The following is a 17400-nucleotide window of genomic DNA, read 5'->3' as shown; positions in this document are numbered from 1 at the left end:
AAGATTAATCTTAATTTCAAAGTGACCTGAGTTTTATTCTGCATTGTTATAGAAATCAATTGGATAGCTGAGTCCTGTGAAACGTAACAGAGGCCACTACACCTCACAGATTACACACACATGCATCCTGCAATGAGATTTATATGACTAGAATTTACTCCACATTTTTATAAAGTACAAAATTAAATCTCAGTCTAATTTTTCATAAGCCAATGACTCAAAGATATCAAACTTGTTACAGTGGGATGATTAATTCATATATTGTACGGTATGGAGTTAGCCCCCAATTCAGGTTATTTTTATTATTCATCCCAGGCCTTTGTATTGGTTGAGATGTAAGCTGTGAAATTTATTTATTTGCTTTCATTTTGATTACTCTCATCCCAGGGTTAGAATGTGACCATGCTTCTTCCCTTCCATCATTATCTTTTTGCACAGGGCCATCATTTTTCAGACAGAATGCCTCCTAGAATTTCACAGTGCTACAAACTGAGAGGGGAGGGTGGGAGAAGGGAAATATTTATTTTAAAAACATGTAATGAAATATAGGAACCAATTCCTTTTCAGACTCACCAAAGGCTGGTGCACTAGAAATAGCAAGTGGTTGCTGTTTCATGACAGGGGGAAGTGCGGCGGGGAGCTGATAGCCTTGTAGCTTCAGTTTGATGAGTTTCATAGCTATGGAAAACTCCACTGGATCCATTCTTCCATCATTATTCATATCAGCAAGCGCCCTGCAAACCAACAGCATGGGCTTAGAATGACTGTGACCTTAAAAGAGCCTTTCCCAAACCACCACTCCCACCCACACAAAAACTAAATAATCGGCTCCCTTGGTCCCGGGGAAAACAAAACAAAACAAAACTTGTTTACCAAGCTGTAGGGAAAAACGGACAAGGTTTTATATAAATATGAAGTATGTTTTATTGGGTTACTCTCTACTTTTATGATACACAAGGTAATTTTCAGTCTGAATGTCAGGATATATACCATGGACATCAAATGGGGTTTCTTTTTGGAGTGATAAAAATGTTCTAAACTGGGTGGTGGTGATGGTTGCACAATTCTGGAAAGACTAAAAACCAATGAACTATACACTTTAAAACTGTGACTTCTGTTATGTGAATTATGTGACAATAAAGCTATTAGGAGGAAAAAAGTACTTAGAAACAGAGTTTATTTCTAGATACTTGATTAGATAGCATCAACTCCTCTGTGGGGTTCTACAAACCTCACCATGGGGATGTGACATACTATGCTCTACTATACTATTAATACTAGCATACTTTCAAAGCTCTGGAAATTCATTAAATGACCTTACAAATGCACTTACTATTTGAAAGTGGTACTCAAACAAATGGTCATGTCAACTTCCAATGAGCTATTATGTAAAGCATTTCTCTCAAATAAGAGTAAGAAAAAGAAAGGGGTTTGTACTTGCAACTGGAAACTACATTTTTGCTAACTGAAACTGCATATTCATGATTTAACCTCTTCTGCACAAAAAATGTTCATTCAGATTTCATTTGTTGAAGTCTAGATTTTAAGGGCATAAGGATTTATTTTTTAAACCTTTCTTAAGAAAAGTTTTATTTGAAACTTCAAATGTTAAGACCAGCTACTCCAATTACAATGCCATCATTGGCCATGTTTTAAATGAGCCACATACAGATAGTGTTTGCAAAAGAAAATTAAGCTACATAGAAAATAACTCTACATTTCTAGAGTTAACTCAAAGTAAGAAAACATGAAGCACAATAAAAAGTATAATAATACAACAAAGATTAAAAATCTTTAAAAATGTTATGAATTGTAAAAGTCAACACTGTTCTTCAGGAAAAATTTTAAAGGTCATAAAGTCATAAAGGGAAACCCATGGCTACAGAAACCACCCTTCTGCCTCAGATAGGAGTGCCCCAGGCCTCCTGTGGTCAATGACCGCCTTCAGCAAACCACACCAGTGGAGTGTGAATTTCACTCACTTCTAGTGGCCTTGAGCATCGCTTGCCATGTTTCTTGGGCATTTGGACTCGTGCTTCCATGAATTGCTCATTCACATCCTTTGCCAAGTTTTCTGATGGACTACATGTCTTTTCCTTGTCAGTTTAAAAGCGCTCATTGTATATTACATATCAACTGTTTATCTGTCAGTTGTCGCAAGATTTTTTAAAACTTGTCCATTTTGTGTGTAATATCTTTAGCATACAGAAATTCTACAGTTTTATATGTGTAAAATATTTCTTTTATCACATAGCTTTCTTTTCTAAGATGGTATTACTTTATTACATTTCAACTTTAAACCAATTGTAATTGCATATAAGTGTGTGGTATGTTACCCCAGGGTTCAACCAGATTTCCTTCAGGTGGATACCTAGGGTTCCCAGCAATGTTTATTAACCAATCCATCCTCTTCTCATTGAAGCAAAAAAAAATATTTTTGTGGTTTAGTAAATGTCCATATGAAATGAGATCTATTTCTGGATTATCTACTCTGACTGAACAATTCCCAGGTCAATGTGACAAGAATCTGATCCCACTGACTCTATGGTATGTTCTGGTATCTGGCAAGGCTTTTTAAAAAAAATCTTGTTGGATGGCCCTAGAGATTGTCATACTGAGTAAAGTAAGTCAGACAGAGAAAGACAAATATCATGTGATATTGCTTATATGTGGAATCTAAAAAAAGGGTACAAATGAACTTATCTACAAAACAGAAATAGAGTCACAGATGTAGAAAACAAAATTCTGGTTACCAGGGCGTAAGGGCGGGGGGTGGGGATAAATTGGAAGATTGGAATTGACACATGTATACTACTATATATAAAATAGATAACTAATAAGGACCTACTGTATAGCACAGGAACTCTACTCAATACTCTGTAATGACCTATATGGGGAAAGAATCTAAAAAGGAGTGGATATATTTATATGTATAACTGATTCACTTTGCTGTACACCTGAAACCAACACAACATTGTAAATCAACTATACTCCAATAAAAACTAAAAAAAAAAAAAAAACTTGTTTGGCCATTCACAGACGTTTCTTTTTCCCTATGAACTTTTAATTTATCTATTCTACAAACAACTCTAATGAAAATCAAGATGGAACTGCATTAGATACATGAATTTTTAGAGAACTGACATTTTTATGATAGTTTGTTCAAAGAAAATAGTATGTTCAGTTCTACTAATATTTCCTTTAATAAGATTATATCACTTCCTTCACATAAGTAACTACTTTTCTTGTTAAATGTGTTCTTAGGAATTTTATCATTTCTGTCACTCTTTTAAATAGAACATGTTCCCCATTTCCATATTTAGGTGCTTATTTCAAGCATAGAGAAGAATTTTGCTTTTAATAATCATTTATGCTGGGTGTATAGAGCCATCTTACCAAACTTCTGTGAATCTTACACAATCACATAACTAGCAAAAAAGAGAGTTAACTTTCGTTTCCAATATTTATACCATTCCTCCTTTTTTTGGTAAATAAATAAATATTTATTTACTTCTATTTATTTAGTTGCGCCGGGTCTTAGTTGCGGCACGTGGGCTCCTTAGTTGCAGCATGTGGGATCTAGTTCCCTGACCAGGGATCAAACCTGGGCCCCCTACATTGGGAGCTCAGAGTCTTAACCACTGTGCCACCAGGGAAGTCCCCACCATTCCTCTTTCTTATTGGTCTTACTGCCTCTATGACATTACTAAGTGAGCATCCCTGCTTGGTTTTGAGTTTAAATTTAATGGCTTTAAAACAAAAATGACTACAGTGTTTCATTGTTTAGAATAATATTTGGTACTGATTTTTAAAAAGTAATCTGACATATTTAAGCAGTTCCCTTTTCTACTTATTAGAAATGGTTACTATACTTATTATCAAATGCTTAGTCAGCATCTGCTGATCTGATCGCACATTTTCTTTTCCCTTTTAGCTCCTGATATAATAATGTTGAGGGAATTCCTTGATTCTGAACCAATCTTGCACCCCTGGCATAAACTCAAGTTGGTCATAGTTTTTGTACATTGTGGAATTCTATTTGCTAAGATTTTGTTTTGATTTTCTGTGTCTACGATCATAATTGAGACTGGTCTCTGGCTGCTTTATTTTTGTAGTGTTTTTCCGGTTTTATAAAGGAAGCTAAATCAATAAAATGAAATGGTGAGCTTTCTTTCTTTTACCAAATTTTTTTTTTTTCGCGTCACCACGCAGCATGCGAGATCTTAGTTCCCCAACCAGGGATCGAATCCGTGCCCCCTGCAGTGGAAGCACCAAGTCTTAACCACTGGACCGCCAGGGACGTTCCCCCAAATATTTTTAAAAAGATATTCAGCTACTTCAAATGGTTTTCATGGATAAAATAAAAGCTCCCAACAATCAACACTGACATGCATACTTAAAAAAAAAAAAATCAGGCAGATAGATTCCCATTCCCTATTCCCCACACTACTGTCTCCAAAATATGTTTTCTAGAGAGAAACAAAAATATCCAGTGTGGGATAATGAGTGGGTTATGAGAGAAGAGACTTTCCAGTAATGGTTTAATTAGGAGAAGCCTCAAAAGGAGAGGAGAGGAAACACATAATGCTCAGGTTCTAGACATCCACCAAAATTCCAAAACTTTTTTGACAATTTTGCGTGACCTTCTAAAATAAATTCTTTTGCTCAACTAACAGAATATAACTGTTGGGACTCCTTTGTAGTAAAAACTCAAAGGTCTTTTAGAACTATAGCAGTTACTCCTACAAAGCTCAACTCTCCTCACCCCCTCCTAATATACTGGAATAGATTTGGAATTCGATTTCTCAAATCTTCTCTGCAAAATATCATTTCAGCTCTGCTGTCCAGTTCATCTCTTATTTATAGTTATTTCTCAGTTGACTCATTTCTTTTTTTTTTTAATGAAAGTTTTTTTAAAATTTATTTTATTTATTTATTTATTTTTGGCTGCGTTGGGTCTCCGTTGCTGCGCACGGACTTTCTCTAGTTGCGGTGAGCGGGGGCTACTCTTTGTTGCGGTGCGCGGGTTTCTCATTGCGGTGGCTTCTCTTGTTGTGGAGCATGGGCTCTTAGGCGTGCGGGCTTCAGTAGTTGTGGCACATGGGCTCAGTAGTGGTGGCTCGGGGGCTCTAGAGCACAGGCTCAGTAGTTGTGGCGCACGGGCTTAGTTGCTCCGCAGTATATGGGATCTTCCCAGACCAGGGCTCGAACCTGTGTCCCCTGCATTGGCAGGCGGATTCTTAACCACTGCGCCACCAGGGAAGTCCAGTTTACTCATTTCTAATAATCTCCCCGAAAGACTAACTAAAAGTCTGAGGATCCTGAAATTAAATTCACAAAACTTCCAAAGTTAAAAAGAAAGTATGATAAAAAGTATTTTTAATAAAAAATAAGACAAACAATAGCTATTTATGACTCCTGAAAACAAACTGATCTTAAATACAATGTTTAGTCTGGGGGCTTCCCTGGTGGCGCAGTGGTGGAGAATCTGCCTGCCAATGCAGGGGACACAGGTTCGAGCCCTGGTCTGGGAAGATCCCACATGCCGTGGAGCAACTGGGCCCATGAGCCACAACTACTGAGCCTGCGCGTCTGGGGCTTGTGCTCCGCAACAAGAGAGGCCGCGACAGTGAGAAGCCTGTACACGGTGATGAAGAGTGGCCCCCGCTCGCCGCAACTAGAGAAAGCCCTCGCACAGAAACGAATACCCCAACACAGCCAAATAAATAAATAAATAAATAAAATTAAAAAAAAAAACAAAAAAAAACCAAACGATGTTTAGTCTGATATTAAAATCTGTATATAAGGACTGCCCTGGTGGTGCAGCAGTTAAGAATCCACCTGCCAATGCAGGGGACACAGGATCAAGCCCTGTTCTGGGAAGATCCCACATGCCTCGGAGCAACTAAGCCCGTGTGCCACAACTACTGAGCCTGCACTCTAGAGCCCGTGAGCCACAACTACGAGCTCATGCGCCACAACTACTGAAGCCTGCACACCTAAAGCCTGTGCTCTTCAGCAAGAGAAGCCACCGCAATGAGAAGCCTGCACACTGCAATGAAGAGTAGCCCCTGCTCGCCGCAACTAGAGAAAGCCCACACGCAGCTATGAAGACCCATTGCAGCCAAAAATAAATAAAATTTTTTAAAAAATCTATATATAACAGCAGGCATGGCTGGGATGAGGAAAGGTCCACAAGTATGCTGAATACTAAGGGTAAGTTTTCTGTCTGATTTGTACAAATAAACCACATAGCGCTCTTATATACTGTCAGTGGGAAAAAGTGCTTCAACTCCAAGTGTAGGAAAATCTGGCCACACCTACAGAACTACATATGCATTTACTCTTTGACACAGTGATTCAATCCTAGGAATTCACCCTGAAGATACACTTCCAACCATACAAAAACACATGCTTTAACTCATTCTTTGCTGCATTATCTGTAATTGTAAAATATTAGAAATAACCGAAATGCAGAAAACACAGGAAATTAGTTGAATAAACTATGGTATATCTTCAACAATAAGTATTATATAACTGTAAAAAGAAAATGAGGAAGATCTCTATGGAATGTTATGAGTGATTTTTAGGATACATTGTTAAGTGAGAAAAGCAAAGAACAAAAGAACATTTATAGGAGGTTACTTTCAAAGTAGGAAGAGGAAATAATTTAAATATAAATTTGCACACATATTATGGACATGCTTTTTTCCCACAGAAATAAACAAAGAAAGGATAATAAGAAGCTAATAAAATAAGTGGGAATGGGATGAAACAATAGGACAGCGAGTGACACTTCTCTGACTTCACACTTTTGTAGAGTTTAGCTTTTGGAATCTTGTTAATGTGTTACATATTCAAAACATAAAATTAAGTTCACAAAGATGAGAGCAGATCCCTAAACTAAATAAAAACAAAAACATATAAACCAAGGAGGAGGGGATAAATTGCGAGACTGGAATTGACATGTACACACTACTACCTGTAAAATAGATAACTAATAAGGACCTACTGTATAGCACGGGGAACTCTACTCAGTAGGCTGTAATGGCCTATATGGGAAAAGAATCTAAAAAAGAGTGGATATATGTACATGTATAACTGATACACTTTGCTGTACACCTGAAACTAACACAACATTGTAAATCAACTATACTCCAATAAAAATTAATTAAAAACAAAAAACAACCAAAAAAAACAAATCAATCTAATAGTATTTTAAATAAGTAACATGTCCACATAGGAAGAAGGGAAAAAAACTAATCTAAATAACTTCTGAACACACTACTTCATATATCCTCAGGATATAAACAAAAGAAGTATGAAGTAACCTTGAACGTCACTGAATAGGTTTGTTGTTTGTGGTGGACAGGAGTGTAGAAATTCTGAAACTATCTTGTTTGTATCATAAGATTCAGGGAAAAAAGGCAGGCCTCCTCTCGCTGCATCTCATTCACTACACCAGAACTGAAGCCAACAGATTCCTTTAGGAGCCTGCTTCATCCACAAAGGCTCATCACAGGCTGCTCACCTCCCACTGTGCAGATTAACCTGGCCCAGTCACTCGCTTATCTGTTTGTTTATTCATCCGAAGTTTTTTTTTTTTTTTTGGCCGCTACACAGTTTGCGGGTCTTACTTCCCCGACCAGGGATTGAACCTGGACCACCGCAGTGAAAGCGCGGAGTCCTAACCACTGGACCACCAGGGATTTCCCCAACAAATGTTTTTGAACAAGTCACCTACTAAGGTCTCTATCCAGGAACTAGGCTTACAACTAAGAAAAAGACAGGCAAGGTTCCTGCCCTCAGAGCTTGTTTCAGTGCAAGCAGACATTCAACAAGAAAACTAGTCAGATTATTCCACACGGTAAGTGCTATTAAGAAATAAAGCAAGGGGGCTTCCCTGGTGGTGCAGTGGTTGAGAATCTGCCTGCCAATGCAGGGGACACGGGTTCGAGCCCTGGTCTGGGAAGATCCCACATGCCACGGAGCAGCTGGGCCTGTGAGCCACAATTACTGAGCTTGCGCGTCTGGAGCCTGTGCTCCGCAACAAGAGAGGCCGCGATGGTGAGAGGCCCGCGTGCCGCAAAGAAGAGTGGCCCCCGCTTGCCACAACTAGAGAAAGCCCTCGCACAGAAACGAAGACCCAACACAGCCATAAGTAAATAAATAAATAAATAAAAATTTAAAAAAAAAATTAAGAAATAAAGCAAGGGCTTCCCTGGTGGCGCAGTGGTTAAGAATCCGCCTGCCAATGCAGGGGGCACATGGGTTTGAGCCCTGGTCCAGGAAGATCCCACATGCCGCAGAGCAACTAAGCCCGTGCACCACAACTACTGAGCCTGCGCTCTACAGCCTGCGATCCACAACTACTGAGCCCGTGTGCCACAACTACTGAAGCCCGCGCGCCTAGAGCCCGTGCTCCATAAGAGAAGCCACCGCAACGAGAAGCCCGTGCACCACAACGAAGAGTAGCCCCTGCTCACCACAACTAGAGAAAGCCAGCGCACAGCAATGAAGACCCAACGCTGCCAAAAATAAATAAATAAAATAAATAAATTTATTTTTTAAAAAAAGAAATAAAGCAAGGTGATGGGAAAGAGAAGATGTTCGTAGGAGCAGGTGGGGAGAGGGAACTACTTTAGACTAGTGGTCAGGAAGGCCTTCTCTGGGGAGGTGAACCAAAACCTGAAGGGTAATCGGCCAAATAATGTGAGGATCTAGAAGAGCTGCATGATAGGAAGAGAAAATGCCAAGTGCAATGACCCTGAGGCCAAAAGAACCCATTTAAAGATAGAAAAAAGGTCAGTGAAACCAGAGTGCAAAAATTGAGGAAGGGAGTGGTTCAAAATAAGAGAAGAGGGAAAAAGCAAGAGCCAGATCATATTGGGCCTTGTGGCCTTGGTCATGACTTTGGGTTTTCTTCTCAATGGAGAGTTTTAAATGGATTTACTTTTTCAAAAGATTGTTGGGGTGCCGTTTGGAGAATGGAATCTAAACACGCAAGTGTGAGACACTCCAGTCAGAACGCTCGAACAGTGGGCCCAGCTATTAGGCCCACTATGACAAATTAGGATGGTAGCAAAGGATACAGAAAGAAATGGCCAGATTGGGGATACAGTCTGTAAATGGAGTCAAAAGTACCTGCTGATGGATTGGTTGTGTAGGGTAAGGAAAAGAGAGGAATCAGGCATGGGTCCCAGCAGCCGGATAGATGCTCAAAGCCACGAACTGAGATGGTGAAGACTCAGGAATGTCCAGGATGACTTTTCTTGGGGGTAAATGACTTTGGCAAACTGATCTTGCTGGGGGCTGAAGGCCCTCCTGACATATGCTCAGTGGTATCCTAAGATAGTATCCAAAGGTGTCACACAGGTGTTTGCCTTGCCCCCTGCCCCATCCTTGAGCCAGATCACCAAGCTGTTCTAATTTCTGCCCTTACGCCTCTGGCTTCCTCCTCTTCTCAGGGCCCATTTCTAGGTGGTGCGCCCTCTCTTCCCCTCATTTCTCTCAAGAGCTTCTAACCCCCATTTCTGTGGCCCCTACCTACTGCCTCTGATTCCAAAGTCCTCATTCCACCTCTGCTTTCCTCTGCCTTCAAGGCTCTCGTCCATTGCCCTCTGCTTTCTTCTCTGTCTCCACACCAGACCAAGGTTGCAACAATGTTAAGCATTTAAGCTGCCAAAAGGATATAGGCCCAGCTCCTTCCAGTTCCTTATTAGCAAGACAATTTCTAGGAAGGTGTATCATCGTCCGCCACAGTTATAATTTGGCATTGACTGACTTGACTCCATTCTGAGGAAGAATTCAAGTTTTCCTGTATTCTTAATTGGAAACTGGATTGGAGAGATAGGTAGCTCCACAGTATTAGTAGGTTATAGTTCCAAAGCTCATAAATTAATTAACTGGAATATAACTTCTACATGGATTCCAACAGATATTTCCCACCTGTGCACATCACTCATACTTTTGAACGGAGGTCCAGAGCAAAGAAAGTAAGGCCCAGAGAGAAAGAGGAACTAGAAAAAGGTCCTAATTCTCAATCCAGAATTTTCTTCTTCCCCAGAGGAATGACACAGGGACTGCCTAAAACTTTAGACTCAAACCCACTCCTCTCTCTACCAAAAGGGGCATTGGGCTTTCCCTGTGACCCCATCAGAAAAACCACATGAGAACACAAGATTAGCATGAGAGATAGGGAGGGAAAACTATTTCATTAGGTCAGCTGTTATTTATAAATTTAAAAACCGAACTTTGAAGAGGTGAAGTATTGCTCAAGCTAACAAAGTGAAGAAGCATCAGAGCTGGTGCCAAAAGGCAGATGTTCCTCACACTCTGCACCACACCATTCTAGCATCTTAGCAGGACATCTGTGCCTCGAGAAATTTCCAACGACTTTTCAGAGATATTGCTTTTGGGAAAAGATTCTTAGAGGTGTGTTTCATTTTGGTTTTTTTCCCCTGATAGCAATTCTTGATGAAAGTAAAATATGCCATCACAAATTTATTTAAAATGTCGGAAAAAAATTAAAGACAAAGAACACTTTTGATTTAACCTAAGTCTGCAGACTCATTATCTTCACTGTTAAAAAATTTTCAAAATGAGAAGAATAAGTTGGTAAAAATGACTTTGGTACACTCTGGTTAAATAAAAAACAAAAAAACAAAAAAGCAGTTTGGAAAATTAACTGTCTTAATTGAAAGAACTGAAATTTAATAAATAATACTTTTTTTTCCTCCATTACACTTATTAACATGTGACAGTTTTTATGCTGTTATTGGCCATCTCCTTCCACTGGATTGCAATTTCAATGAAAGCACAAATTTTGTCAGTTTTTTTCACAGCTGTATTCCCAGCACCTACAACAGGCACAGGCCCATAGTAGACATCTGATAAATATTTTTCCACTGTTGAATGAATAAATGTTAAGTGAGATTTCCTTGCAGCAGAGTATTCATTACAAGACTGCTTCTTGAATGAACCTTCATAGATTGGAAATACAGTATAAAAGCAGAATTCAGTGAAGGAAGCTAAGTCTGGGAAAGGAAGATTCTAGTGAGTGATCTTGGCTGATGGTGTGAAAAACAATCACACAGCAGAACACAAAGCAAAACGAAATTTAACACAGATGTCATAAGTTTCTTGCATTTAGACTTAGGCACTTAACCAACAGGTCAGTGTCCCTGTGCTCACAAGTACATGAGTGTTCCCTCTGTGTGTGTGGTGTGTGTGTGTGTGTCTCTTTTACTTTACTTTAAAAGTAATTCCAGGGACTCCCCTGGTGGCACAGTGGTTAAGAAGCCACCTGCCAATGCAGGGGACACGGGTTCGATCCCTGGTCCAGGAAGATCCCACATTCCGCGGAGCAACTAAGCCTGTACGCCACAACTACTGAGCCCGCGTGCCACAACTACTGAAGCCTGTGCGCCTAGAGCCCATGCTCTGCAACAAGAGAAGCCACTGCAATGAGAAGCCTGCGCACCGCATCGAAGAGTAGCCCCCGCTCGCCACAGCTAGAGAAAGCCCGTCCGCAGCAACGAAGACCCAACGCAGCCAAAAATTAATTAATTAATTTTAAAAAATAAATAAATAAAAGTAATTCCAAAAACCTTGGTTATCTGAATTTTCTACTTCAAAGTAGATGAGACGTTAGCACTAAAAGGGTATCATAGTTGAAAGAGACAGTCTGGCAGCCCATATGCTGACAACCAGGGAAAAGAAAATAAAGCAGACACCAAAAAAAGCACAGGAATCTGGTATCATTTAATTTCAATTCAAATAAATCCACACACAAATAATATATAATTTCCCATGAAAGTTTTGTTATTTCAGAACATAGTAAATGATTTTCATACTGACGACACTTATAATCAAGCTTAGACTATGTTCTGTAGACTCTGCTTAAAGGCAACAAGGAACTATGTCAATCTTTATTTTTGCATTCCGTAACATCTTACAGAAAAACCCGAACGAACATTTTTGGCCAGCCCAGTACCTTTCTGGGGTTTTGTTTTGAGGCTCTATTATGTGCCAGGGCCCACACTAAGTCCTTTACATACAGTTTCTCTGCTAATCCACTCAATAACCCTGTAAGGAAACGTGTCTTCCCATTTTCTCGATGTGAAAACTGAGGCTGAGGGGGGGTAAGTACATGTTCCAAATCAGAAAGATAGAAAGTAGTACAGATGGGATTCAACTACAAATCATGTGTTCTTTTCACCGTAACAAGCTGCCACCACAACACTAACAAACCCAGGGAAATGATGTACTAACTGTAAGAACCATACACTGCAGGAAAACGTGGCTTCTTGGCCAAAGAATTCATCATGGCTTCCGAAAGTCATAAACCTAGAATCCAGAACTGTATTTGCCAGTCTTTTTCATTCATTCTCTTTCTTTCCTGTGGTTTCAAAAGACTGAACACTTATTTGTGCTAGTTAATCAAGGGATTCAACAATATTTTTTATGTGCTCACCTTGTACAACACTGTAATGAATGCTGGTTATTTCACTCTTTCACTGGTTATTCCATTATTAACCCTCAAATATCTTCTTTACCTTTTATTCAATGAAAGATACAGAACTATCACATTATAAAGCAAGAAATGTGGAACATTTAGACGAATATGGGTGATGTGGATGAAGGTAAAACAGTGGTGAGAAAGGGACTTCCCTGGCAGTCCAGTTGTTAAGACTCTGTGCTCTCAATGCAGGCGGCATGGGTTCAATCCCTGGTGGGGAAATAAGATCCCACAGGCAGCATGGTGTGGCCAAAAAAACCCCAGAAAATAAACAAACAAAAAAAACAAAGTGGTGAGAAAATACAAAATGTAGATTTCTCAACTGGAAATTCAACTTTGTAACAGTTACCTTGCAAATGTCACCACTTTTTTTTTTTTTTTTTTTTTCTTAAAGTTCCCTACCAGAAAGACACTTTTCAGAAGTACTTCTCTGGTAAGAAGTAGTGGGGTATTTCAGACTAGAAATACATGTTCTCCTCTGTAACTTAAAGAAATTAAGATTAGATATTACTGGACTAGTTTATAACCTTCTGCTTGTATGAAGTTCCAACTTACCATATCTGTGCTAAAACAGGTTGAGGTAACCCAGATTGAAAAAAAAAGTTTCTAGCTTGATCACCTGTAAATTAAATGGAACAAGTTTTAGAAGAAAACAGCAGCTGACAGAAAACCACTTATGGCAAAATTACAAAAAGAAAGAGGTTAATAATCCTGTAAGTACTGAACTGAATACATTTTAAAAGCCAAATGATAAGTTTATAAATAACAGTAAAATGAATCCACCAGCACTGACTTTAGAATGTAACACTTAAAAAAAAAATCATCTCAAAAAGGGCCTACCATCCTGTAGGGGTAGACTGTCCACTTTAATCAATCTGCTCGTAATTAAGATGGTAACGGCTGCACATTACAACAAAGTGAACCTACAGAAATCCTCAAGAAACTGATGACCCACACTTCTACTTTACAAAAGAGTTCTTTGCCATTCCCATTTACCGACACTTCAGATTTTTGGTACTTCTAACATATTTATGGAGATTTAGTAACAATGATTAAAAGAATCACATGGAGGACTAAGAAAATAGTAAGTTAAAGAGAACCGAAACAAATACACACGAAAGCAAGTTCCCAGGAAATCTAGATCCCATTTTTTCTAAAGCTAATTCCCGAAAAGTAATCAAACAGGAAAGAGATTAGAAAAAGCAAAGTACAAAAGGATCTTTAAGGACATAACAATAAGAAAAAATTTTTTTAATGTTCATAATCTGTTAATTTACTCAAGCCAGTTCAAGATCAGAATTAAGGAAGTGTTTTTGCTCAAGGATCACAGTCCAATGCTACAATTACTTAAAGAATGTGGTCCATTAATCTTAACCAATTCCCATCAGTGATATGCCTAAAACAGTGACTTGGCATCCATTAAAAACTGCAAAAAAGACTTGAGTGCATTGGAGGAGAAGCAACTGTAAAAATACAGACTCCAGGTTAAGGCAAAATAGGCAAAGTGTACCCTTGATCACATGTGCCCACCTTCGCTCTGCATAATAGATTTTCCACAGATATATGCACTATGATAAGTAAAAATATAAAAATACTGACTCCAATTACCAGTAATAAATCCAGATATTGGCTTTAAACTATGGAACTGTTGATCATGCTTTGCTCTTTCCTCTACAGTTATGGCCCAAATATCCAGGCTACCTACAATCCAAAGAAAAGACAAAGAAATTATTCAATGAGAAAAGAAAAACAAAGTGCTCACACCCACAGTTTCCACAGTACCTTAAGATACTGTCAGTATGTTATAAATGATTTGATAAGTTAACATCTGTTTGCCCTTGGAAGTTTTGAATATAAAGTTAGAAAGCTAAGAGTAGACATATACACACTACTATATATAAAACAGACAACTAATAAGGACCTACTGTATAGCACAGGGAACTCTTCTCAATACTCTGTAATGACCTATATGGAGAAGAATCTAAAAAAGAGTGGATATATGTATATGTATAACTGATTCACTTTGCTGTACAACAGAAACTAACACAACATTGTAAATCAACTATACGCCAATAAAAATTTTTTAAAGGAAAAAAAAAAGAAAACTAAGAGTAAAGCAGGCCAAAAAAAAAAAAAAAAAGATATTAGCACAAATTCTTTTTTTAAAAACTTGTCCTATAACCCTGTAGTTAGTAGGACTCTATGAAGACATGTTAATAATCATCATTTATTTACATAAACAGACTGATATACAAATCAACAGTCTAATTTAAAACAGTATTTTCAGATGTCTTAAATGCCGCAAGTGAAAGTTATGGAAAAATTGAGCTTCACTAAATTAGTATCCTATGTGATTCCATGAAAATCTTTTTGGAGTGATAAAATATTCAAATACTAGATTGTAGTGAATTTTATGGCATGTAGATTATAACTCACTGAAGCTGTTTTTAAAAATGGGTATCCTGAAAAAAACAATGGCAAACCAAAGAGAACAGGGTTTAGGTCCTTCTTCAGTTTCAGTTCTTGGACTGACCAGATATCCCCTTCTTTGTGAGACTGTCCTCACTTTAGTGTTAGGTTTTCTCAAACGAATTCACCAAATAACTCTAGATTACATAGGTAGAAGGTTTTCAAAAGTTCAGACATTTTCCCAAAAGGTGGGAACAGGCAGTATGTGAATGTGCCTAGCATACAAGCAAAATGTCTAAACACTGAAATCTCCCTTCTCTGCAGGGTCTGATATGACAGCGACAGGCAGAGCAGCAATTCATTCAGCCACTGAAAACAGACTTGCTGAACACCTCCTATGTGCCACACACTGCGTTAGACATTAGGGATAAGATGGTGACCGAAACAGATCAGATCCCTTCCCTCACAGGCCTTACAGTCCTGCAACTTCTACTGCCCTGTCAAAATCTGTCAAACAGAAACAAACCCCACCAAACAAGCAAAACAAAACAAACAAAAAACTTGCTCAGTAATTAAGAAGGGGGACAAAAACAAAACAGAAAATAAAACAGTAAGACTAATGGTTTTGAAAAGGTTGCAGACTTCTGTACTAGAATCTCACAGAGACTTTTACAGATGTGATCACAGGGATGGGGCTTTATGCTGCCTTACTCTCTTCATGGTGGCTAGGTTCGACAGCTGCCAAGAGAAATTCATTCATATGGCATGCTCTCTTTAATAAAAACAAAACAAAATAAAACAAAACTTGGCCAGTAAGCAAAACCAACATTTAACACTTTCCTAATAATCTTAGGGAAAATTACCTGAAAAACACATTTTACGCAGATTGATGTTTCAAGCAGATAAACTAAAGTAAAACAAAAATGTCATGCTTTAAATCCAGTCTAAAGAAAAAGTACAAAATAAATGACCCAGTCACCTCAACAAATAAATTGCAAAACAAAAAACCAAAAAAACAGGGATGGAGAAGGGTTCACTAACAAAGCAACTTAGGAGACACATGAACTAATTGCAATGTTTGTGTCTTGTTCGGGTCCTGATTTGAACCAACCAACCGTAACAACAACAATGAAAAATATCTAAAGACTATCAGGGAAAATATTAACACTGACTTGATAGTTGAAGACATTAAGGAATTACTAGTAACTTTACTGGAGTGTTAACAGTATTGTAGTTATATCTTTAAAAGTGTTATCTTTTAGAAACACCCACTAAAGTGTTTGTGGATGAAATGATCTGATATATGAGAGATGCTCAAAAGAATCCAGGTGAAAGTATATTGGCCATTAGTTGACTGATAATCACTGAAACTATATGATGGGTTGATTATATTATTCCCTCTACTTATGTGAATATTTGAAATTTGCCATAATACTAAGTTTTTAAAAATGCGATTCCAAAGTACATTAAAAAAGGAAAATCTTTGAAAACTTACCACCAAAAGGTGTTGGAAACTGAGCCATGGTTCTGTTACTTTCACCTTGCTAATCGACGCCTGTAATTGAAATGCAACATTTAAGTTTATGAAAACTTCACTCCTAGGTACTTATAAACACACTAACACGCTGTCTTAATGACCTGAAGACTGATACTAGAGTTAGGGGATAGCACTGCAAATTAATGTTACAACTAAGGGTTCATTCATTCATTCCTTCTCTGCACAGTTTCTCAGTCCCAGGTGCAATGATGGGCACTGAGGAATGTGAACGAAAGACTCTCCGGCAACAAGAAGCTTTCAGTCTGGTGAGTGATACTATTAGCTCGGGACAGCCTATTATCTCATTAACTGTATTGTTGTATTTGTTATTTTTTAAATATATCTTTTTTCTAACCATCTACATATACTAGTGCATCTGCTTCATGGTTACAACAATTGCTCTTTTTAATGAGCACTTAGTACGTGCTGGGCACTGTCTTATCTCTCCGTTTTTTTTTTTTTTTTTTTGGCTGCACTGTGCATCATGTGCAATAGTTCCCTGACCAGGGATAGAACCTGTGCCCCTGCAGTGGAAGCGCTGAGTCTTAACCACTGGACCGCCAGGGAAGTCCCTTATCTCTTTCCATCGTATCACAGCCCTATGACATAGGTACTATATTACCATTCCATACTATACACGAAGAAAATGAGAATCAGAGAGGTGAAGTAATTAGAACAACATCACACATTTGGTGACCAAGCTGGATTTGAGCAGGGGCAGCAAACTCCACAGCCTGTGTTGCTCTTATGAAAAACATTGTCTGCAATTGCTGCTTTAAAATGCATATTACACTAATGTCTGCCCAGAATACCAAACACAAACCCAGGCTCAAAGATCCCCATCAGGCATTATTTGCTCATGAACAGCCAACGTGAAACCAAGCCAGTCCTCTTCCCCAACTAAAAAAATCCAAACTTAATATTTTTCCTTATG

At 38.5% G+C, this 17400-nt stretch overlaps 1 protein-coding gene across 6 annotated transcripts in view; it reads right to left on the bottom strand.

Moving 5' to 3' along the window:
* ITSN1 (intersectin 1) overlaps window positions 1-17400 on the bottom strand; it is a 227680-nt gene that overhangs the window by 151497 nt on the left and 58783 nt on the right. For all 6 annotated transcript variants that reach the window (XR_014262787.1, XM_082459102.1, XM_082459098.1 and 3 more), the window contains exons 2-5: window positions 16425-16484; window positions 14129-14221; window positions 13076-13139; window positions 574-734 (exon numbers count right to left, since the gene is read on the bottom strand). Coding sequence is in view for 5 of the 6 variants with exons in the window: in XM_082459102.1 (XP_082315228.1) it covers window positions 574-734; window positions 13076-13139; window positions 14129-14221; window positions 16425-16452 (346 nt within the window). In the remaining variant the exon portion in view is untranslated. The remainder of the gene's footprint in view (window positions 1-573; window positions 735-13075; window positions 13140-14128; window positions 14222-16424; window positions 16485-17400) is intronic.

This window comes from Balaenoptera physalus (genome assembly GCF_965194825.1).
Source record: "Balaenoptera physalus genome assembly, chromosome: 4".
Taxonomy (NCBI): domain Eukaryota; kingdom Metazoa; phylum Chordata; class Mammalia; order Artiodactyla; family Balaenopteridae; genus Balaenoptera; species Balaenoptera physalus.
This window is presented reverse-complemented; position numbering and strand designations above follow the sequence as displayed.